The 23928-nt window shown below is 43.0% G+C and overlaps 1 protein-coding gene across 1 annotated transcript in view; it reads right to left on the bottom strand.

The window, feature by feature from the left end:
* LACTB (lactamase beta) overlaps window positions 1-23928 on the bottom strand; it is a 64752-nt gene that overhangs the window by 26682 nt on the left and 14142 nt on the right. The window contains exons 2-5 of the mRNA XM_040343071.1: window positions 22406-22472; window positions 20724-20914; window positions 15106-15427; window positions 10095-10260 (exon numbers count right to left, since the gene is read on the bottom strand). Coding sequence (XP_040199005.1) covers window positions 10095-10260; window positions 15106-15427; window positions 20724-20914; window positions 22406-22472 — 746 coding nt within the window. The remainder of the gene's footprint in view (window positions 1-10094; window positions 10261-15105; window positions 15428-20723; window positions 20915-22405; window positions 22473-23928) is intronic.

Genomic DNA, 23928 nt, shown 5'->3' with positions numbered 1-23928 from the left:
TTCATGTGCAGATTGCATGGATTGTTATTGATGGTACAGAACACCAGCGGTGCTACATCGAATATACCCAGAGACGTCAGAAGTCTGCTGGAGATGTAAGGAAGCGAAAGGGACACTAGTGCATATCTGGTGGGAGTGTAGAAAAATACAGGAATTCTGGCAAATGGTAATAGAAATAATTGATAAAATTACAGGATTTAATCTGACGGACAAACCATCGGCGGTTTTATTATTAGATATTCCAATAACAATGGAAAAATATCAAAACTCGCTGTTAAGACACCTTATCATAGCTGCAAGAGCATGTATCCCAGTCTTGTGGAAGCAGGAGATGTCTCCATCAAGAGCACAATGGCTCGCAAAAGTGGCAGAAATCCAACAAATGGAAAACCTAATTTTGACACTGAAAGATCAAGATGAGAGATATCAATCGATGTGGGCCCCATATGAGAGGTACAGGGAGGGGTTGGGGAGGGGGAGCGGGGAATAGCCAGCAGAATTATTATTATTTTTTTTTTTTTTATCCCGTTTTTTGATTTATCTATTTATTTATTTATTTTTTGGGAAAGGAATGGGGGTGGGAGAGGGTAGGGATGCAAGAGAAAAAAAAAAAGGAGAGAAATGAGAAAGGAAAAAGAAGGAAAGGAGAAGAAGTATTGCCGAAAAGGGATGGAAGCGGGAGGGGGAATGGTAGGGTACTTATCTTTTCCTTACCATCTCTCCAATAATTTGATGATATAGTTTATATAAGTGGTTGAACCACAATGTATAACCCTGTAAAGCAATGCTTGAAATAAATAAAGAATTTAAAAAAAAAAAAAATACAGAAGTCATTTTGCAAGTTGCCTCGAGATGGCCTTGCCGAGTCGCCCCCAAAGTCGTGCCGCCTGTGTGTGAACCGGCTCCAAGAAATATATTTACCTAGAAAAAGGATGATGTGTTCAATTCCTATTTTACCCGCTGTGTGTTATATATACACACGCATACATACACACACACTATTTAAATAGTGTATTCATGTGTTTGGCTGAAGTCCTGCTTTAACTGCACATGGGTTGCTTCTTAGCAGCACACAAGTGAAACAACAGGTTTTGGTCTCCTTGGCCATTTTTTTTTTTTTTTTTTTTTAGGGAGACATCAATCTGAATAAAGTAAGAAATATAAAACACTGTTTGGTGTTCATGATGTTGTGTGGAGTCCTAGGATGCAGCAAGGAAGGAAGGCTGCAGTGTGGGAAAGCAGAATGTGGTCTAATTCACTGATGCAATACTTTGGTCATACTCGGCATGTAACGACAACCCCCAACTGCAAATCTAAACTGTGCAAAGCAATGATATGCTGCTGTATTTTTCGATGACTACATATTGACACACACACACACACACACACACACACACACACAACATACACACTGTGTATTCTTACGTAAAAAAAAAAAAAGAAAAAAAACCACAACATCTGCAGTAAAAATAGGTGATAGGAGCCTCAGCCTGACTCCATCCAGGCCACACATCCCGACGTGTTTTTCCCCACCCACCTTACCTCCATGACCAGGGGCAGACTGACAACTCATAGGGCCCCCGGGCAATAGAAGATTATGGGGCCCCTGGGCTTACAGATGGCCACCACGCCAGGAGGCAGTGCAGAGGCGGGGCAGCTAAAATCTCGGGATTTTCACATCAAAAGCATGTCAGTTTCGGACATATCAGGGACAGATCTAAAAAAAAAAAACATAGATTTTTACATACTGTCCCTGGTTTTACTGAGCCTGGCAACCCTGGTGGGGGCCCCCTAGTGGCATGGGGCCCTCGGGCAGTGCCCGAGTGACTCAATGGTCAGTCTGCCCCTGTCCATGACTAAGCTCGTGGGTGGGGTAAAACGTGTCGGGGTCTGTGGCCTGGAAGGAGTTGGGCTGAGGCCATCACCTATTACACGCTGAGCTTGATTGGTGTGCGGTGGCTGAGATTATTTTCTATTTGTTCTGTGGAGCCCTCCTGCTCCTGTTTGAAGTCCAACCAGGTTTTTCGGTATTCTGGTTTCTTCCCACATTCCAAAGCCAAGCTGCTAGGTTAATTGTTGCTTTTTAAATTGTCCCTAGTATGTGTTCGCATGCAAGATGGGGACCCTGGATTGGAAGCAGTTTGAGGGTAGGGACTTTTATGAATGTACAATATGTAATTGGCACTGCTATATACTGTAAATGCCTATGATAATATAATGGATTTGCTGGGAGGAGAATGTATGTTGCTCAATATACTGGATTAACAATGTCTGCATCAAGGAAATAAAAGCAGTGTCTACTGGACATTTCTGTTTGAACCTGGGTTACAGCTTTGGGGGTAAACATGTCTCCAACATAGCTATAGAGTCAAGTTAAGTGATAAGCAGGCTTTGGGCCAGATCCACAAAAACGGGCGTATATTTAGGCGGGCGTAGCGTATCTCATATGCGCTACGCCGCCGTAAATAAGAGTGGCTCCTAGGGTATCCACAAAGAACTTGCTCCCATATGCGGGCTGGCGTAACGTAAATCTGCCGGCGTAAGCCCGAGTAATTCAAAGCAGGCTTGGAGTGGGCGTGTTGTATGGTAATCTGGTATGACCCCATGTAATTGACGCTTTTTACGAACGGCGCATGCGCTGTCCATGGACGTATTCCAGTGCACATGCGCGAAATCACGTCGCAAATAGTCGATGCTTTCGACGTGGACGTAATTTACACAAAGCCCTATTCGCAAACGTTTGACGTAAACGACGGAAAATTTGACGCTGTCCCGACGTCCATACTTAACATTGCGTAAACCTCATAGAGGCAGAGGTAACGCTACGCCGAAAAAAGCCTTACGTAAACTACGTAAAAAAATGCGCCGGGCGGACGTACGTTTGATACATCAGTAGATACGCCGCCGTAAGTTCTTTGTGGATCTGGCCCTTTGACTTTTGTTCTCTCCCCTATTGCTCTTTTATTGGCATTTTAATGTGATTGGCAGCATCTCTGACCAACAGCTATAGAAGAAGGAAAATCACCGCTCAAGGTGGGTCTGCTATAGGGTCATACACAGGTGTAGGATTCCAAGGGTGCTGGCAGTGCACTAGGCAAGCATGGGCGTAAAATGAAGGATGGATGGCCGCACTCCAAACCAAACAGGTTGTCTTTATTTAAACGAACAGCAAAACATACCAGATCACAGCAACAGAAACAGGAGGATAACCGACGTTTCGCACTGACTTAGTGCTTATTCATGGGTGACCAACAGCTAGGTTAAGGAAGTCGGAGGAAGCAGGGCCAAGCTTGATGTTACCAGAAAAGATTTGATTCTCACTTTTAGGCCCCCGTACACACGACCGAACATGTCCGATGAAACTGGTCCGCGGACTAGTTTCATCGGACATGTTCAGTCGTGTGTACGGCCTATCGGACCGTTTTCCAGTGGACAAAAGTTTGTTAGCATGCTTAGAAACTTGTCCGCTGGAAACCTGTCCGTTGGACATGTCCGCTGGTTAGTACGTCTAACCAGCGGACCGGAATCCCGCGCATGCGTCGAATTGATTCAACGCATGCGTGGAAGCATTGAACTTCCTGGTTTGCGCACGTTGCCGAGTCACCGCGTTCTCTATCCGCGGGGACACACATCAGACCAAAACATCCCAGGAGACATGTCCGATGAAAACGGTCCGCGGACCGATTTCATCGGACATGTCTCCTCGTGTGTACAGGGCCTAAGATTCTTATGTCTCTGGATTAACCAATTGTTCTGACATACAGTTTTCACTAATGGTAACCTCTTTGAAATGCCCAGGGACTTTTTACGTGTTTATTTTAACGTCTCTGGGTCCCTTTGGATATGATAGTTCTACGTATAAAATGTACATTTGATAAGAAATCCTGTTCACAGACCAAAAATATATACATAAATCCCAGCTCACTGTTACAGCTTCATTGTGAATGGCCCCATATTAGGAAAAAATAGTTTACATATTTTATGTTTCGGAAAAGGACTAATGAGGTTATATACAGTGATTAAAGCACGGCTTCCCTGTCTGTTCTCCAGCATAAAACTTTACAGAAGGGTCCCAACATATCAGAAATACAGATCTCTTTGTTCCCTTGCTGGACTGTTATTGCTCTCTACATTTCCACCCCTCCTGTAGTTCCTACAGCTGAGTCAACAACGTGTTTAAAATTGTGAGAAGATTTTGTGGTTGAGACTTTTTTTTTTTTTATATCGGAAGACTTCAAACCTATCTCCATAGGCAGTGAAACTCTGTACTTTGTAGACTTTTCTAAATATCTGCAGGATTGAGTCTTTACAACGTTGTATACCCATCAACACTGCTACCATTACAGATATGAACTGGGGATACCAAGATTTTATATTTGCGCTTTTTCCCTCATTTGGTTCTAGAAGTGTTTGCCTTTCCTTTTCACCACCTCTACCAACAAGTCCATCAAGCTTGTTAATAGTAATGGTAGTTATTTTAAAATAGGTTCCCACATATAGCAAGAAAAAAAAAAAAAAACGAACTTATTAGCAAAACATGCAATCACTTAACCTCTTCCCGCCTAAGACCCCTTTCACACTGGAGGAGTTTTTCTGCAGTGGTGCTTTGCAAGTGCTTTTAACACTTTTTCGGCCACTAGCAGGGGTTAAAAACGCCCCGCTAGTGGACAAAAAACGATGGTGAAGCGGCGTTAAAAATATCGGCTTTTTACCGACGATGCCGGGGGCTTTCAGTGTGTAAGCACTCCAAGCGTAAAACAAATCTAAATGCCTAAGCCCAATTTTGCAACTTTGACATGTGTTAGTAAAACCGTACATATAACTACAACTACTTTGTGCATCCAGGTAGATTATACCGCAACTTTTTTTCCAGGACAAATTGGGCTTTCATTTGGTGGTAAAATGGTAAAACTGGCCCAAAATAGTAAATAATTTTTTTTTTTTTTAAATTAAACAATTTTATTTGCCAATACCATAACCTACTACCAAAGAACAACCCAAAATAAAATTCTCCTGCTCCTGTCGATCACAGCGATACCACATATGGGTACCATAGTCCAGCCCAAAAAACAACAGTGCGCATTTTTCTTTCTTTTTAATCCTACCTAAGTGCCGGTTCACACTGCTGCACTGTGAATTTGTTCCTTTTTATCAGTCAGGTGCGAATTTACCGTGAATTTACTGTGAATTTACCGCGATTTGAATGCAAATTTCAGGAGTGGGACATTAATGTTCTAGCCAATGGAATCATGATGTAAAAAAATAAATAAAAATAAAGTGTTAACTTCCTGTTTTTTGCGGAGAGTAGTGTGGTGGAATTCTTACATATGTGAACCATAAAATGCGATTCCAGAACAATTTACATTGATGTCTATTGAGACTAAATTCGCAACGCTGTAAACTTGCACAAGACCCTTTTTTTCATCGCATCGCATTTGGAGAGGAATCGCAACGCATAGATGTGAACCACCATCATTGAAAACAATTACTTTTTGGATGACATGCGAATCTAGTTTGTGTTTAGCGCATCGCATTCGGTATCAACTCGCACAAGTGTGAACTGGCACTCAAACACACCGACACAGATACCAATTAAAAATAAAAAAAATCATGTGACTGATCACTGTGACAGCCAATCAGAGGTCATCACAGCGATCAGGTAATCTGAAATCGGCCATTCTGGGTCCCAATCATTAGAATGGGGCCCGGGGGTCTCGGTAAGTCCCCATGCTAGGAGCGCGCCCTGCACAAAGGGGGTTACGCAAATATGTGGCCCCTCAGAAAAAGCCCAGTGCAGTGGGGCTGCATATTTGCATACGGTTGGTCTGAAGGAGTTAAACTCTCTCTCTCTCTGCTCAGCACTACTTTTTTGTCATCATTCACTTTTTAAATAATTTCAGCCTGGTACACACAGGCTTCTGTCAAACAGGCATGCTGGAAAACCAGCATCCAATCAGCACTGGCAGCCAGTCCCCCTGTCAGAACACAATAGCCCAGTGGATAGATCGCTGTACTAACATCGCATAGTTAGTATAGCGAGCTTATCCCAAGCTCCTTCATTTTAATTCGATCAACCTGCTAAGTTAAACAAACAAAAAACACCTTATAGTGTGTACCAGGCTTTACATACACTGTCAGACCATACCTCACATTTCATTCATACGATTCCTTTAATTTTGGTACTTTCCTTATATTTTTCACCATAAAATTACCTGTTTTTCTGTCTTGCCAGAGGCTCAGTTTGGAAAAAATGCGCATTTCCCCATCTTTAAGTATATTGTCACAAACATTGTTGAAACATCACAAGTGTCCCTGTATTAATGGTTAATGCTCCTTATTGCTGCCCTTTTCCTAAATGTATTTGCATCATTTACAAACATGTAAGCTGCTCTCTTTAAGAAAATATTAAAGCTGAACTCCTGGGAGAGTAAAAGATGGCAATTTAATCAAGTTATACGTATAATAATTAAATACAGACAGTGTAAGTAACTGTGTCTGTCTATAAATAGCTCCACATAGTCCTCTGCACAGCAGGACTAGGAATGGAAAGGAAATGGCACATTGGGTGCTAGTCAGGCTCCACTACACTGTAGAGCAGGGGTGGGCAATTATTTTTTCGATGGGGCCACATGAGAAACTAAAAATATTTTGGAGGGCCGGGCCAAAAGGCTAAACTCAATACTGCATAAAATCAATTGTATTTCTTTATAAAAAGCAGTAAATATCATTGTTGGACAACTGGTACAAGTACTTGTTATAGTTAAACAATGAAAAAGTGAGGTTGCCTTACAAGAAAAAAAAATTTATTAAACAAAATTTCCCAAAACAATGAACATTTTTCACTATTTGTGACTCATATTAGTGAAAATGATGGTTTATGTATGTCTTATTGTCTTAGTGATTGATTCACATCACAACTTCATTGATAGCTTTTTTTCGTATGATTTTTTGTATGATTTTTAGTTTTGCTCATTACTGCCACACATGTGCAATGCATGGCTGCATGTGTGTGGCAGTGATGAGCAAAAGCAAAAATCATACAAAAAATAAGGGTCCAATTTCAAATCAATGAAGTTGTGATGTTAATCACTAAGACATACATAAACCAGTGTGCCATCAATTGCTGCCAGTGTGCCATCAATTGCTGCCAGTGTGCCACCAGTGTGCCATCAATTGCTGTCAGTGTGCCATCAATTGCTGTCAGTGTGCCACCAGTGTGCCATCAATTGCTGCCAGTGTGCCATCAATTGCTGCCATTGTGCCATCAATTGCTGCCAGTGTGCCATCAATTGCTGCCAGTGTGCCACCAGTGTGCCATCAATTGCTGCCAGTGTGCCACCAGTTTTTTTTTTTAAAGTTTATTTTCATACATTTTTCTCAGTTGTACCTTATCCTCTTAATTTGTCTCCTGTTCCCATTCATTTCTTCCTTTTTTCCTATTCTCATTTCTCTATCATCTTTTTATTTTTCACTCGTATTTTTCTCTTATTTTCCTCTGCTTTTCTGTTTTCCTTATTTTTCTCTTTATATAGTCCCCTTTTTTTTCTATCTGTTCTTCCCTCTTCTTCCCCCTTTTTTATCTCCTTTTTGCCAGTGCCACCATTCATCTTTATCGATTTACACTTTCCTGTCTCCTCCTCCATTACCCCCTTTCTCGTTTACCTGTTTTGCTTCTTCTGTGTCTCCTTTACTTGTCTCCCGATCTGATGGCTTCACTTCACACGTGTCTTCCTCCCTCCTGTTGTTTTTTGAATGGACGTAATCTGTCTGGGTGGGCGGGGTCTCCAGACGTCATACGTCATCAGCGGCCCCAGCCCTGGCAGCGTCGGCATTGCCTAGCTACTGCAGGCAGCAGAGCGTGTGCGGGGACAGCAATAGCTGTTTTGATTGGATCCGACCTGCTTCCTAGCAACCACGGATCCCTGCACAGCACTCATGCTGTTGAGTTTCTCCGGCTTCTCCCAGCCCTGCTCTGATGATAGATGACATTGGGCAGGAGAGCCTGGAGACTAGAGGAGACACAGGCACAGCCGCATAAAGGGAGGTAAGCGGTGACCGCGGCCTGTGTTAACCCTCTCCAGGCCGCGGTCCCCGCTTACCTCCCGCTGTGCGGCCCGGTCATAAACAAATATCGGACTGCGGGCCCCCCCGAACCTCACTCAGCTGCGGGACCCATAGCGCCCGCGTGGGTCGCTATGGCAGTAGTTCCGCCACGGCCGTCCACTACAATGCTATTTCTAGTGATCCGCCCGGGGGCCGGATTAAAAGGTCCGCCGGGCCGTATACGGCCCGCGGGCCGTAGTTTGCCCACCTCTGCTGTAGAGGGTTGTCAATTTAACCCTGGATGTTCTCTGCAGAGAGTGGAGAGCATCATAGTACTGGATGGAGGGCCGGAGCCACCTCAGTGATTGGTTACTAGGCGATCCTAGCAACCAATCACCAGCTTGCCATTATGTTAACTCCAACAGCCCCTACTTCTGCCTTCCACCCAGCACTATGCCATCTCCCAATCTCTGCTGTACACATGCGGGCAGGTAGGTAGTGCTACCTACACAGCGATGTGTGTGCCCATGTGCGTGCGTGCATGTGTGGGACAGAGGAGACACTGTTGGAGAGGGCACAGAGCACACTACAGTGGGGGGGGGGGGGATTTTGTGTGAGAAATAGACAGACAACACTGCTTTGGGGGACAGGGAGGTAGAGAACACTGCTTTGGAGGGGGGTGATGTGAAGGGAGTACAGAGGACACTGCATTGGGGGGTACAGACACTACTATGATGGGAGGGGGGGGGCAGAGGACACTGCATTGGGGGGTACAGATACTACTATGGTGGGAGGGGGGGGGGGGGGGTAGAGGACACTACAGTAGAGGGTGTGATGTGAAGGGTCAGAGAACACTACAGTGGGAGGGTGATGTGCAGGGGACAGAAGACGCTACTGTTAGGGGTAATATAAAGGGGGGCAGAGGCCACTACTGTTGGGGGTGATGTGAAGGGGGGCAGAGGGCACTACTGTGTGAGGGTGACATGAACGGGGGCAAATTACACTACTGCAACACACAATGGGCTAGATTCAGGTAGGGGGACGTAAGGTTATGCGGGCGTAGCGTATCCTATTTACGCTACGCCTCTGCAACTTAGACAGGCAAGTGCATTGTTCACAAAGCACTTGCTCCGTAAGTTGCGGCGGCGTAGCGTAAATCTGCTGGCGTAAGCGCGCCAAATTCAAATTGTCAGGAGGTGGGCGTGTTTTATGTAAATAAAACATGACCCCACGTAAATTAAGTTTCTCACGAACGGCGCATGCGCCTGTCGTGAACGTATCCTAGTGCGCATGCTCCTAATCACGTCGCAAATAGTCAATGCTTTGGACGTGAACGTAATTTACGCAAAGCCCTATTCGCGAACGACTTACGCAAATGCCGTAAATTTTTAAAATTCGACACGGGAACGACGTCCATACTTAACATTGGCTATGCCTCATAAAGCAGGAGTAACGTTACGCCGGAAAAAGCCTTACGCAAACGACGTAAAAAAATCCGCCGGGCGCACGTACGTTTCTGAATCGGCGTATCCAGCTTATTTGCATATTCTACGATGAACTCGACGGCAGCGTCACCTAGCGGCCAGCGTAAATATGCATCCTAAGATACGACGGCGTAAGAGACTTACGCCAGTCGGATCTTAGCCTAATTTCGGCGTATCTTGCTTTCTGAATACAGAAAGAAGATACGCCGGTGCAGCTTTGAATTTACACTGTGTATCTATAGATACGCCAGCGTAAATTCTTGCTGAATCTAGCCCTATGTGTTCTTCATGCTGTCTTTTTATTGAGAGCTTGAATGATGTGCATGCCCCCCCTCCGCCCGCCTGCCCCCTGAGAATCTTTGCTTTACTTCATGTTGTCCAGGTATATCTCAACCTCTGAAAGGTTGCCTATCCCTGATATAAAAGAAGCCTACCAGAAAAAAAAAAAGGATCAATACTACATCAAATGTCTTTAAAAAAGGTACATAGAAAGAATTTTTAGAAATTGTACTCTCTTTTTAAACACTACCCTTCCTCATTTATGTTTTCTATACAGTATGGTATTACCTGGCTCTGTTGTATATAATAGGCTCATGTTCCTCAGCCACAGTATTCTTCATGCCCAGATCCCGGAACATCTGCATCATGTAATCCACAAACTTTTTTCCAGAGGCACGTTCAACCACAGCGCTTAGTAAAGTCCACGCATGGGTAGAATACAGGAACTGTGTCCCTGGAGTGGAAAGGAACAGGCTTAAAAATGAACACACATGTGCAGAATGAAAGAAATATCAGGAAACAAGGGATATAAATGTGTTTTGGGGTTAGAATCTGTAACAAAAGAGAAACAATCTATTGAAAAGCTATAGGAGCAGGTCCATTTGTAGGTCTCAGAAGCTGCTCTTGCAAAGCATAAACTAGGTGAGAAATACAGGTGCTAAAGTGACCACCGTCCCTTGCATTACCTATGAAGGTACACAAAATACAACCGATAACGGTAGCAACATTCACCATCTGGCCTATTACCAGAACATGTACAACTTTTAAAAGACCTTTGTGATCAATTTATACTTGTAATGACATTCTAGATTTTAAAAAGAATTCAGAAAAGCTCAGTCTTAGATTCTAATAAGTAGTTCATTGAATAACCAAACAGTACCAATGTACTGTACATGGTAAATAAACACATGTTGGATGCCAGCCATCCCTTTACTGCATGTTATAAAACGACAGATGTATTAAAACTTAAGATTGTGGTTACTAGCTGCCAGCTGATATTTTATTTGCCGATTATGAGGCAAGACCCAAGCTGATCAACTTTGAGGCCAGTTAGTGGCATGCAGGTCTTCAAAGCCACACACTATAAAGTAACTCTACCCTGTCACATGGCACCTGAGCAAAGCACCATGACTGGGCCATATGGGCGCAGCCTTTAGAGACACACCATAGATCACCCTACCCACACTTTCTTGGAAAAAGTCATAAAGCCATAACAGTGATGATAAGCTCAGGTTTTGTTTTCTGGTTCAAACAAAAACTGTTCTTTGTGGTTATTGTTAAAAAAAAAAAAAAAAAATGTATACACATTCAAAAGACGGTAGCCAGACACGTGCCCATGATTTAACTACAAATTACCAGTTTTCATTTATTTTATGTAGCTGAATCATGAACAAACATGCTATTATTAAAGACTGTTTTCCAGAAAATATGCAGACACTTACTAAAACGTGGGTCAAAAAAAAAAAAAAAAGACACAAAAACGTATTTATGTGTACTTCTAGAAATCATTTGAAAATAGATGTAATCACTGTGCAATAATTTCCATGGTGAGGGCAGTGCCACTAGTGTCTATTACACATTGAAATGAAACTACACTGCATCTGAACACCAATAACACTATTTAACCGCTTGCTGACCGCCCACCGTAGTTTTACGGCGGCAGGTCGGCTCGGCTGCGCAAAATCACATAATATTACGCGATTTTGCATTTCAGCCACTAGGGGCGCGCGCCTGGTGCCGGCGGCCGCGATCACCGCTGGGCACCCGCGATCGCTTGTTACAGAGCGAGAAACGGGAGCTGTGTGTGTGTAAACACACAGCTCACAGTCCTTTCAGGAGGAGAAATGACTGATCGTATGTTCATACAATGTATGAACAGCGATCTGTCATTTCCCCAAGTCAGTCCCACCCCCCTTCAGTTAGAACACACCCAGGGAACATAATTAACCCCTTCCCTGCCAGTGACATTTTTACAGTTATCAATGCATTTTTATAGCACTGATCGCTATAAAAATGCCAATGGTCCCAAAAATGTGTCAAAAGTGTCCGCCATAAGGTCGCAGTACCGATAAAAATCGCAGATCGCCGCCATTACTAGTAAAAATAAATATTAATAAAAATGCCATAAAACTATCCCCTATTTTGTAGACGCTATGGCCCGGATTCACAAAGCACTTACGCCGACGTATCTCGAGATACGCCGCGTAAGTATAACTATGCGCCGTCGTATCTGTGCGCCGTGCCCACAATCTGAGATACGCCTAAAAATAGGCTTCTTACGACCGACGTAACTTGCCTACGCTGTCGTATCGTGGGCGCATATTTACGCTGGGCGCATTTGCCGTACCATTGATTTTCTATGCACATATGCAAATGAGGGAGATACGCCGATTCACAAACGTACTTGCGCCCGGCGCATAACATACGCGGTTTGCGTAAGTCGTACGTCCGGCGTAAAGTTATTCCCCATATATGAGGCGCACTCATGCCAAGATATGGACCAGGGAACACAGCCGCCATATTTTATGTTGTTTACGTAGTACATGAATAGGGCTGGGCGTAGGTTACGTTCACGTCGTAGGCAGTGATCCGTCGTATCTTAGGGAGTAGTTCCAACGTGATTCTGAGCATGCGCACAGGGATGCGGCCACGGGACAGCACATGCGCCGTTCATTTTAAGTACTTCTATGGCACTTGCCCCATCATTTGCATGGGGTCACGTCTCATTAGTATGGCTCACGCCCACTTCCACCTACGCTGGCTTACGCCGAGAAAACCGAGTGTATCTTTAAGAGCGAGTGCTTGGTGAATCCAGTGCTTGCCTCTGTGCGCTGCGTTGGCGTAGCGTATATTAGATACGCTACGCCCGCATAAATATGCGCTGATGTATGTGAATCCGGGTCTATAACTTTTGCTATAACTTTTGCGCAAACCAATCAATAAACGCTTATTGCAATTTTTTTAAAGAAAAATATGTAGAAGAATATCGGCCTAAACATATATTTGGGGATATTTATTACAGCAAAAAGTATTCATTTTTTTTCAAAAAATTGTAGCTCTATTTTTGTTCATAGCGCAAAAAATAAAAACCACAGAGGTGATCAAATACCACCAAAAGAAAGCTCTATTTGTGGGGAAAAAAAGGACGCCAATTTTGTTTAGGAGCCACGTCGCACGACCGCGCAATTGTCAGTTAAAGCAATTGACCAGCAAAATGATCCAGGGCTGAAGTGGTTAATAATTTTTTTATATTTAAAGTAAATCTCCCCCATTCATCCATGTCTCCATGCTTTATTCTTCTGAGAAATTAATTTGAAAAACACCAGTAGCGTTTTTGGGCATGGCCATCTTGAGTAAGGCCAGATGATTCATGCATCATTTACTTCCTGGAACCCATCTGCCCTTAGCTCAGGCATGCATGCAGGAGATGGGGCTTAGCTGAGAAAACCACCCATCCCCTCTCAAGACTGGGATGTATGACATTTGCCTAGGCATGGAAACCAGGAAGTAGCTGGAAAAATGTAAAATAAATAAATATAAAGTTTAAAACAAATATATACCTTTCTGTTTACCAATGCGACTAGCGTAAGGATTTCAAATAGTCAATGTTGATTGAGAGTTTCCCTTTAAAGTGGTTGTAAACCCTTACCCAGTGACTAGCCTCAGGTGATACACGGAGATAAAACAAATCCTCTTACATACAGTAATACCTATTTTATCTGCAGCCCTCTCTCCTCTACATCAGTTCAATGTCCAGAATTTACACAGCATTTCTGAGCTTCCAGAGGCAGGTGGAGGGGATCTGACTTCACACACTGCACAGCTCAAAGGGGAGCGGTGGGTGAGGACCCAAGGGAATAACACCCCCCCCCATCAAATCTTATAGGAAAACATGCAAAGCTGAGGCCATCAATCACAGGCAGTATACTGGAGCATAAGCTTAGGGTGGGAAATGCAGCAGCTACTGGTAAACAATGCCCATCTGCAGCCTCACTGTGCCCACCTGCAGCCTCACTGTGCCCACCTGCAGCCTCACTGTGCCTTTGATTACGGTCTCTTGCTGTGTAATGCAATCTTAACTGTTCAGGGGCCGTCCAATGTAACAAAGCCCTGCCTCCTCCTCTTCCGTGATAGACGGAACACTGATTCAGTTTCCCAGCATTGCATTGTATCAGTGTTCAGTCTATCACGGACGGGGGCTTTGTTACAGTGGATGCCCACCGAAAAGTTAAGACTGAATGACAGACCATCACTCGAGTATAAGCCGAGGGGGGCTTTTTCAGCAGAAAAAAAAATGTGCTGAAAAAGTCGACTTACACACACTGGGGTGGATTCAAGAAGCAATTGCGCCTGTGTAACCATAGGTTGCACAGCGCAATTGCTTACTTGCCCCGGCGTAACGAGTGCTCCTGATTCAGGAACCTCGTTACGCCGACTGCAGCCCAAGATCTGCGCGGCATAAGGCTCTTATGCCCGCATATCTTAGGCTGCATTCTAGCGATGGCCGCTAGGTGGCGTTCCCGTTGTGCTCAGTGTATAGTATGCAAATTGCATACCAACACCGATTCACAACGTTGCGCGAGCCCTGCGTACGCAATTTACGTCGTTTACGTACAGCGGTTTTCGCGCAAGGCTGCCCATGTTACGTATACCCGTCGTTCCCGCGTCGCAAAATTTGAATTTTACGTAGTTTGCGTAAGTGAATCCTGAATGGCGCTGGACGCCATTCACGTTTACTTTGAAGCAAATGACGTCCTTGCGACGTCATTCGCCGCAATGCACGTCGGGAAACTTTCCCGACGGAGCATGCGCTCTACGCTCGGCGCGGGAACGCGCCTAATTTAAATGATTCCCGCCCCCTACGGGATCATTTAAATTGCGTGCTCTTGCGCATTTTGCCGGCGCGCCCGCGCAATTTACGGAGCTTATGCTCCGTGAATCGAGGGCAGCACAAAAAAATTGCGGGGGCGCAGGGCAAAATCGTTGCCCTGCGCCTCCGTAATAAATGCGCAAATCTCTTTGAATCCGGCCCACTGTGTGTGTGTATATATATATGTGTATGTATGTTTGTGTATTATATTACACATATATCACACACATACACAAACACACACACACGTATTCATTATATAACCTTCCCAATCATTTTGTTCCCTGGTAACAAAAAATATAGTATTGTACACAAAAATCGCATAACACATGTACATTTGTGTAGTTGGACCCTGTAATCCTGTTCTACAGAAAAAACAAAAAACAGCTTTTATGTATAGTACTGGACACTTCATTACACCATACATACCTGGCTTAAACACCAAAGGATCATTTTTAAAGAGCTCCAAGGAATCTATCACACTGTCAAATTTGTCCTTGATATAAAACTCTTCTGGATCAAGAGCTATAGCCTTCTTGGATTTTCTGCAGCCCGCTTCCTTGGTCTTGCCTTGTTCTTCCGCTTTACTCCGTCCAGTATTATCACACCGCTCTTTCTCTGTGCTGCTCTCTGAGGAAGTTACAGCCTTAGAATTTTTTTTTGCAGTTCTTTTCCTGATTTTCTGGATGTCCTTGTCATAGTGTCTGATCCCACTTAGGTGAGAGGCCAACAACCTTGTTGTTATTGACACCTATGATACAAGCCAACATTTAGTAAATACAAACTAGAACCTACATACTGCACATAGACATACAAGCAACAAACTTGGTAGTTCTAATTAATTAGAAAAGCAAGGAGATTGGGACTTTAAATGAGGATCCGGACAGGGTGGGATTATATAAAAGGAAAACATGTTTAATGACATGAAACAATGTGTGGTGGCTCTCCGAAACAATGGAGCTGTGCATAGAACAACATAACTAGGATGAATATTTAAAAGGTACATATTAATGTCAACTTGGAAAACGCATGACATATGGCTTTACATATGAAACATGGACATCAAGGGCATACAATGCCAACAATAAATGATACAAAACAGTATGAGGAACAGTGGACAGCGGACAGCTTCCCATGAAGATAATCGTACATATTTCAGACATTACAGCAGGAACACAAGAAAAGTGATCTTTGGTTGGTTGCATTACAGCTCATTGCATGAATGATACACCGTGGAGGAAAAAGGTTCCACATAATGAACTGAAAACGTGGCCTTGCTTTCCAGCAATGTGGAAAAGTGTACAGTGTGACAGGTAAAATGAAAATATCTAGCAGAAGGGAAATAGGAAGTCTAAATTACAGCAATGTCCTTTACAGCATCTGGACAAGAAACGCCAGCTATGCCTCGTACACACGACCAGTTTCCCCTTCAGGAAAACTGCCATAACAGCTTTTGGCAGGGGAAAATTGGCCGTGTGTATGCTCCATGGCAGTTTTCCCGACAGTAAAACCGCTGGGAATCCTGGCGGAAAAAATGAGAACATGTTTTTTTTTTCCTGCCGGGATTCCCGGCTGTCTTTTTCCCAGCAGTTTTCCTATGAGAAACACTGCGATGGAGCATACACACGGCCGGGATTCCCGGCCAAAGCTCTCATGGCAGTTTTGCTGCCAGGAAAACCGGCCGTGTGTAGGGGGGGGAAAGCTGCCGAACAGGTTCTCGACTTTCCCCTTGGTTTTCCCGGTGGACCGCCAGGAAAACCGTTTGTGTGTTCGGGGCATGAGGCACAACTATAAAGCACACACAGGATTTACCTTTTGCCTCTCTCTCTATCAAAGACTGAAAGCTTATACTACTTTCCATCAGCTGTGCATGGGAGCCAATCAGCTTCTAACATCAGCTTGTTCAACCGCCCTGTAGCACTTGTAGCAGCTGTGTGCAGGATCAAGTATATATATGCAATTCTGGCTGCAGGGGGAAGTAAAAAACAATAGAAATAAAATAATAATGTGGTTGCATAAGTGTGCACACCCACTTTTAACTGGGGATGTAGCCGTGTCAGAATTAGGCCCCTTTCACACTTGTGCGACTTGTCCTGCGACTTGGGACTGCAAAGTCTCATGTCAAGTCATACCCCATGAGTTCCAAAGAGTGCCATTCATATATGTGCAACTTCAAGTCGAACCGACTTCAAAAGTAGTCCCTGTACTACTTTGGCTCGATTTTGATGCGAATTGAGGCCATAGACCTCAAGTTTACACAGGCATTCCCTAAAATCGCGTTCGTAAAATTGCAGAAAAACCACATGACTTTGAAGTTGCGGTAGTGTGAAATGGGCCTTAAGCAATCACATTCAAACTCATGGTAAAAAGGAGTCAGTACACGCCTGCCATCATTTAAACCCACTTCCAGCCCAAGGACATCATATGACGTCTTTGACTTTGAGGGGGGATATCTGAATGATGCCTGCAGCTGCAGACATCATTCAAATATCATTTTTTTCAGCCCGTGATTCTCTGCAGTGTAAGAATACAATCATAATGGCAGTTCAGCCCCTTAATTATGGGGAAGAAGAGGGGTGTACTGCGCTAATTCGATAAATAGTAAAGCAGGAACTAAAAATGTTATACAAACACTAATAATAATGGTCAAAGGAAGAGCTGCGCTGTTGTAAGCTAAAATGTGACACTAGTGACAATGAAGTGCTAGATAAATGTCAATTAAAATGATATAACATCGACTGAGTGAAAAAAAAATTATATCTGTAAAACCTCAATAAGATAACAAGAAGGGGTTAATTCCTAAATTAGGTAGAAACCTGAAAATGATCAAGTGAATAAATAGCAGTCCGTGTGAACAAACCAAAAGAATTCTTAGGAATACCATTAACAATAACGTCAAAGGTAAAAAAAAAAAAAAAAATGTGAATATATTAAAAAATACTAATGCAAAGTGTCCATATAAACTTAAATATCCCCAGTGTTCAACGAATCCAATAATCCAGGAAAAAGTGCTGACAGGATAGTGCCTCCACCAAACAAAAACACTGCCGCTTACCAGATGGATGTGATCTCCAATTATAGGAGATCAAAATGCGCATATGGTTGATATCCCAGCCTGGGGTCTCCATTGGTAGCATAAATTCCTCAGTGTAGTTCAATATTGCATAGAAGATGTCTCAAGCAACGTAGCAATTCAGGATGCACCACATAAAAAAAAAAAAAAAAAAAAAAAAGGGACTGGCATAGCGTAAAACCATAAAAAATTTTATTTTATTTTAATAAGTAACATAAAAATGCACACTTACATCGAAGAAGTGAGATAAGGCATTTAAAATACAATCGAGCCATTCGACTCTTCAATTCAGCAGCCCCTATCTTCTGGGTCTGGCGCACAACGCGGTGACATCAGAACGTCGTTCCTCCCAACGTTTCGTCACTCGAGGGATCCCGTGACCACGTCCCTCTAGTGACGAAACTTTGGGAGGAACGGCGTTCTGACGTCACCGCGTTGTTCGCCAGACCCGGAAGATACGGGCTGCTAAATTGAAGAGCCGGCCGGCTCGATTGTATTATATGCCTTATCTCACTTCTTCGATGCAAGTGTGCATTTTTATGTTACTTATTAAAATAAAATAAAAAAAATGTAATGGTTTTACGTTATACCAGTTCCTTCCTTTTTTTTTTTTATGTGGTGCATCCTGAATTGCTACATGTTTGAGATATCTTCTATGCAATATTGAACTACACTGAGGGATTTATGCTACCAATAGAGACCGCAGGCTGGGATATCCACCATATGCACATATTGATCTCCTATAATTAGAGATCACATCCATCTGGTAAGCGGCAGTGTTTTTGTTTGGTGGAGGCACTATCCTGTCAGCACTTTTTCCTGGACTATTGGATTCGTTGAACACTGGGGATATTTAAGTCTATATGGACACTCTGCATTAGTATTTTTTAATATATTCACATTTTTTTTACGATTGACGTTATTGTTAATGGTATTCCTAAGAATTTTTTTGGTTTGTTCACACGGACTGCTATTTATTCACTTGATAATTTTCAAGTTTCTACCTAATTTAGGAATTAACCCCTTCTTGTCGGTGTTTCATAATTTTAATTGATATTTATCTAGCACTTTGTCACTAGTGTCACATTTTAGCTTACAACAGCGCAGCTCTGCCTTTGACCTTAATCATAGGGGGGGGGGTGATCATTCTTACAGGCGGGACGAGGGGACACCGCCCCTCCGGTGCTTCTACCAGCTTTCCCTGTGTGATTGGCGACCCAGAGAATGAATTGGTCACCGCCAGAAGTTGAGCATAGAGATTTCTGTTGACCAGATGGTCCCCAGTTATCTCCATGACCCTCGAAGGCCCTGGCGCGACGTTATGATGTCACGTCAGGCCCGGCAGAAGTAAACAATGCCGAGGACACTTCTGGAAAAGGCTGAGACAGGTTATTTCTATTTTTTTTTATTTCAAGCTTAAGGGGATTTTTATTCCCTAGAGTCTCTGCTAAAGAAATAAATAAATGTTTGGGGGCTCCGAGTAATTTTCTAGCAAAAAATACTAATTTAAACTTGTAAACAAAAAGTTCCAGAAAAGACCCAGTATGAAAGTGGTTAAAGTGCCTCTGATTAACCCCAAATAAAGTTCAGCTGTTCTAGTAGGTCTTTCCTGACATTTTCTTAGACACATCCTACAGCAAAAGCCATGGTCTGCCGAGAGCTTCCAAAGCATCAGAGGGATCTCATTGTTAAATAGTATCAGTCAGAAGAAGGGTACAAAAGAATTTCCAAGGCATTAGATATACCATTTAACACAGTGAAGACAGTCATCATCAAGTAAAGAAAATATGGCACAACTGTGACATTACCAAGATTTGGACGTCCCTCCAAAATTGATGAAAAGACAAGAGAAAAATTGGTCAAGGAGGATGCCAAGAGGCCTACAGCAACATTAAAGGAGCTGCAGGAATATCTGGCAAGTACTGGCTGTGTGGTACAGGTGACACCAATCTCCCATATTCTTCATATGTCTGGGGTGGAGTGGCAAGACGGAAGACTTTTCTTAAGAAAAACATCCAAGCCCAGGCTAAATTCTGCAAAAGCACATCCAAAGTCTCTCAAAAGCATGTGTGAAAATACTGTATGTTATGTTTGGATAAACCAAAGGTTGAACTTTTTGGCCATAATTACAAAATAAATTTTTGTCGCAAAAACAACACTGCATATCACCAAAAGAACACCATACCCACAGTGAAGCATGGTGGTGGCAGCATCATGCTCTGGGGCTGCTTTTCAGGCGCTTTGGCAGCGGTGCCCATTGATTTCAATGGCAGGGGCGGTGGAGGAAAGATGCCTCTTGCAAGACTTTTTCTAACATACTGCAAGCACACCGCCCCAGTAAGTAAGCACTCGGGCACTCACACTGGGGCTGCCGAGGAGGCGTTTTTCAGGTGCTTTACAGGTGCTCTTTTTAGCCCAAAAGCACCTGAAAAACATCCCAGTGTGAAAGGGGTCTAAAAGGTGGAAGAAGTTCTGAAATTATTTATCTTTGTCTCATTTTTTTACATCACTGAAAGCTGGAATTTTACCAGGGGTGCTTAAACTTTATATATCCACTTTACATATGTACAAGTGATCATAAAAACCTCCTCCCAGTATGTAATGTTTGGGCCTGAACAAGAGGGAGGTGTTGTCTTCATCAAATCAGCTTTAACGTCGCCCAACACAGAGCTTACAAGCTTACACAGGGTATGACTCCAACTGAACAAAAGAATAGAAGAAGAACAACGTGCCGAAAGTGACAATGACAAAAAGGGATTGTTCTTTTACGAGACGCTCACTTTGCCCCAAATGAGCAAAGCAACAGAGTCTTGTTACCCATCAGTATAACCATTTCAATATTAATTTATATGATATTCTTATATTAAAAATATACTTCTGCCCTATACAAAATATGATTGACTGGCAAAAGTTAGCAAATTTGAGAAGCTCCAACATTATTGCAATGAGAATAAATCCTTGTGACTTTTCACACCTTTTCACCATCAAACTCCTTTTCTGGGAACTCCGGTACATACTTCTGCACTGGTGCGTCTAGATCTAGCCGACCCTCCTCCCATAGCTTGGCCACTGCCGTCATAGTAAAAGACTTGCTGATACTGGCTACACGCATGACACTGTCTGCTGAACACGGAATCCGGTTCTCCACATCAGCAAACCCAAGCCCTATGGGAACAGAGTACAGGATGCAATGCGATGTATGTTATTTTATGGATTTTTATAAATCATCTAAATCGTGATCTCTTAGTGAAGGAGCTTTGGAATTCTTGTCATAAGTGCAATGTTTGTATCCCATAAGTCATGACCTTATTTGGGGCTACATGAATACATTTAGGGGTCATCAATATTGAAATAGGCTGCAGACATTAGGAGCGGTGCAAGTAAGAGCAAGCAACAGGTTGATTATTTCCTACTGCAGACATCTGGCTGTATGAGCTATGAGTAGTGATACATTAAAGGGGCATTCTTGTGTGTCCTAGGGAGGGAGCCATGCTACGATGTAGCAGGGAAGGCCCCGTCATACAAAATTTCTGACTGCAACAGAAGCAAAAAATTGAGTACTCCCTATTTACTCTGCTCACGCCCAAGACTGCAGAGAAGCGCCTGTGATAGGTCTGTATCAATGTATGTTTGACTGTGTACACAGTATGTGAGCATATGTGTGTATAAATCTATATGAATGTACAGTATGTGTGCAGAAGAACAGAACAAATAATAAACTAAAATTGTCGAATGCTAGTAATGCGTAATCTCCTTCATCCATTGATAATACTACAGGGAGACGCTGCACAGATATGGCTGAAAATGATTCTGTTAAAAAAACGAGTAAATACCTATTAAATTCCTTCATCTCTATCACCTCCGGCGTTCTAGTTTGTTTTCTCATTCACTTCCTGGTTTGCGGCGCTCGTTCATGTAAGAACTACATTTCCCAGTATGAATTGCGGCACACCCAGTAATTCACACCTCGTTGAAGTCTCTAACACGTACAGATGTAGTTCCCAGGAGGGGGTGAGCAAATCACTGACCACCGCAGTAAAGCCTCCCTTCACGGTGGTCAATAAAATCAGACAAGCAGGAAGTGAACAAAACAGAAGAAATAGAGCAACTTCTGAGCAAAAACGAATAATGAGGAAGTGAAAAGAGGAATGTCTGCAGGTAAAGGATGCTTATTATGAAAATTTTTTCCTTTACAACCCCTTTAAGTAAATCAACCCCATTGTCTCAGAATGTCTTTAAAACATGACAATATAGCGCACATCACTTTTCTTTCAAAAGCAAAGTACGTCAAATGTCACTGGCTGGGGAAAATAAATGAAACCATTATAACATGGATTTATAAGTATTTACACTGACAACATAAATATCTGATCAGGACAATGACACATTTCTGCAACCAAACTAAATATGAAATATTAGATACTATAAGTGCAAACTATCTTTATCTGAGCTCCCAAGACACACCAGCATGAAAACAAATGAGCTTTGTGTAGCTTTTTTTTTTTTTAAGCAGTCAGTTTTCATAACAGAAAACGTTCTTGAAATTGTGTTTTGTGCAAACAAAGGGACTAATGAGATTTGTCTCCAGACTATCAGCTGTTACATAATGTGCAGATCATTCATGAATTAAAAGAGTAGTAATCCAGACACACTTACCTTCTGTCCAAACAGTTTCACCATCCACAGACACACCCACCACTATTCCTGGAGATCCCACCTCGTCCTACATAGGAAAAAAAAAATGATCAGCTTAAAGTCACAAAACAAAAAAGTATCCTTTAGCACAGGGATCTCAAACTACGGCCCTCCAGCTGTTGTGGAATTACACGTCCCATGAGGCGTGGTAAAACTCTAATGCCGCGTACACGCGATCGGACATTCCGACAACACAATAATAAGTATATATAAATAAATGATTAGCGCTAAAGTGAATACATACATACAAATAGTGCAAACACCATTCCGACAACACAATCGTGGATTTTCTTCCGACGGAATGTTGGCTCAAACTTGTGTTGCATACACACGGTCACACAAATGTTGTTGGAAACTCCGAACGTCAAGAACGCGGTGACGTACAAAACTACGACGAGCCGAGAAAAATGGAGTTCAACGATTCCGAGCATGCATCGAGTTGATTCCAAGCATGCGTAAGATTTTTGTGCGTCGGAATTGGCTACAGAAGTTTGGAATTTCCAACAAGAACTTTTGTTGTCAGGAAATTCCGACAGCAAATGTCTGATGGAGCCTACACCCGGTCAGATTTCCGACAACAAGCCCACATCGAACATTTGTTGTACGCAGCATAAGGCTCTGTTCACACCTAGGCGTATATACGCCTGAAGCGCGACGCCGCAGCAGCCCCTAATACGCTGGAGGGATGATTTTACATTGCCCTCTATGGAGATGGTTCACATCTCCACGCCGAACGCCTGAAGCTCAAAACAAGTCCCGGACCCTTTTTTTCAGGCGGCTTCGGCGTTCGGCATAGGAGATGTGGACCTGGGGTTAGGCTGCATTCACAATCGCTGCGTTTTGTCGCCGCAAATCGCGGTACAAAACGCCGCAATTTTTCGCCGCAATTCGCGGGACAAAACGCGATTAGGTACGCCAAGGTGTGAATGCAGCCTAACATTCACTTACAGGATGGGAATTGTAGTTCCTATACAACTACAGCCATAGTTTGGAGACCCCTGCTTTAGCAAGTTCTTTTTCAGCAAAGGTAACCACATCATGAGAGGACTGTCATCGGATAACTGCTATTCCCACAAGATGAGGAGAAAGATAAAGAGGAGCAAATAATTATTAATTGCGTGCCCCCCCAGCGCTCTGTGACCATGCTGTCACCGAAAGCTCCTGGTCACACAGCAACAATAAAGAGCTGGTAAGATGGGATCACATGATCATTGTTACAGCCTATCACAGTGATCATATGACTGGAAAGACCATGAAACCCCCCTGCTGTTTACAACTTTTAAAAGGGAAATTATACTGTATTGTTGTCAGTGAGATCATAAATGAACAAAAGGAAATGAAACTTGTAAGTTTAAAAGAGAAGCATTTTAATAATTTTTTTAAATAAACATTTATAGTCACCTCGTTGGTTGCAGCATCAATCCAATGCTTCAACTGTCCTCACTACTTCTAAGGTCGGTCATAGACAGTTCGAATAGCGGCCA

The sequence above is a fragment of the Rana temporaria genome, chromosome 3, assembly GCF_905171775.1.
Source record: "Rana temporaria chromosome 3, aRanTem1.1, whole genome shotgun sequence".
In the NCBI taxonomy this organism is placed as follows: domain Eukaryota; kingdom Metazoa; phylum Chordata; class Amphibia; order Anura; family Ranidae; genus Rana; species Rana temporaria.
This window is presented reverse-complemented; position numbering and strand designations above follow the sequence as displayed.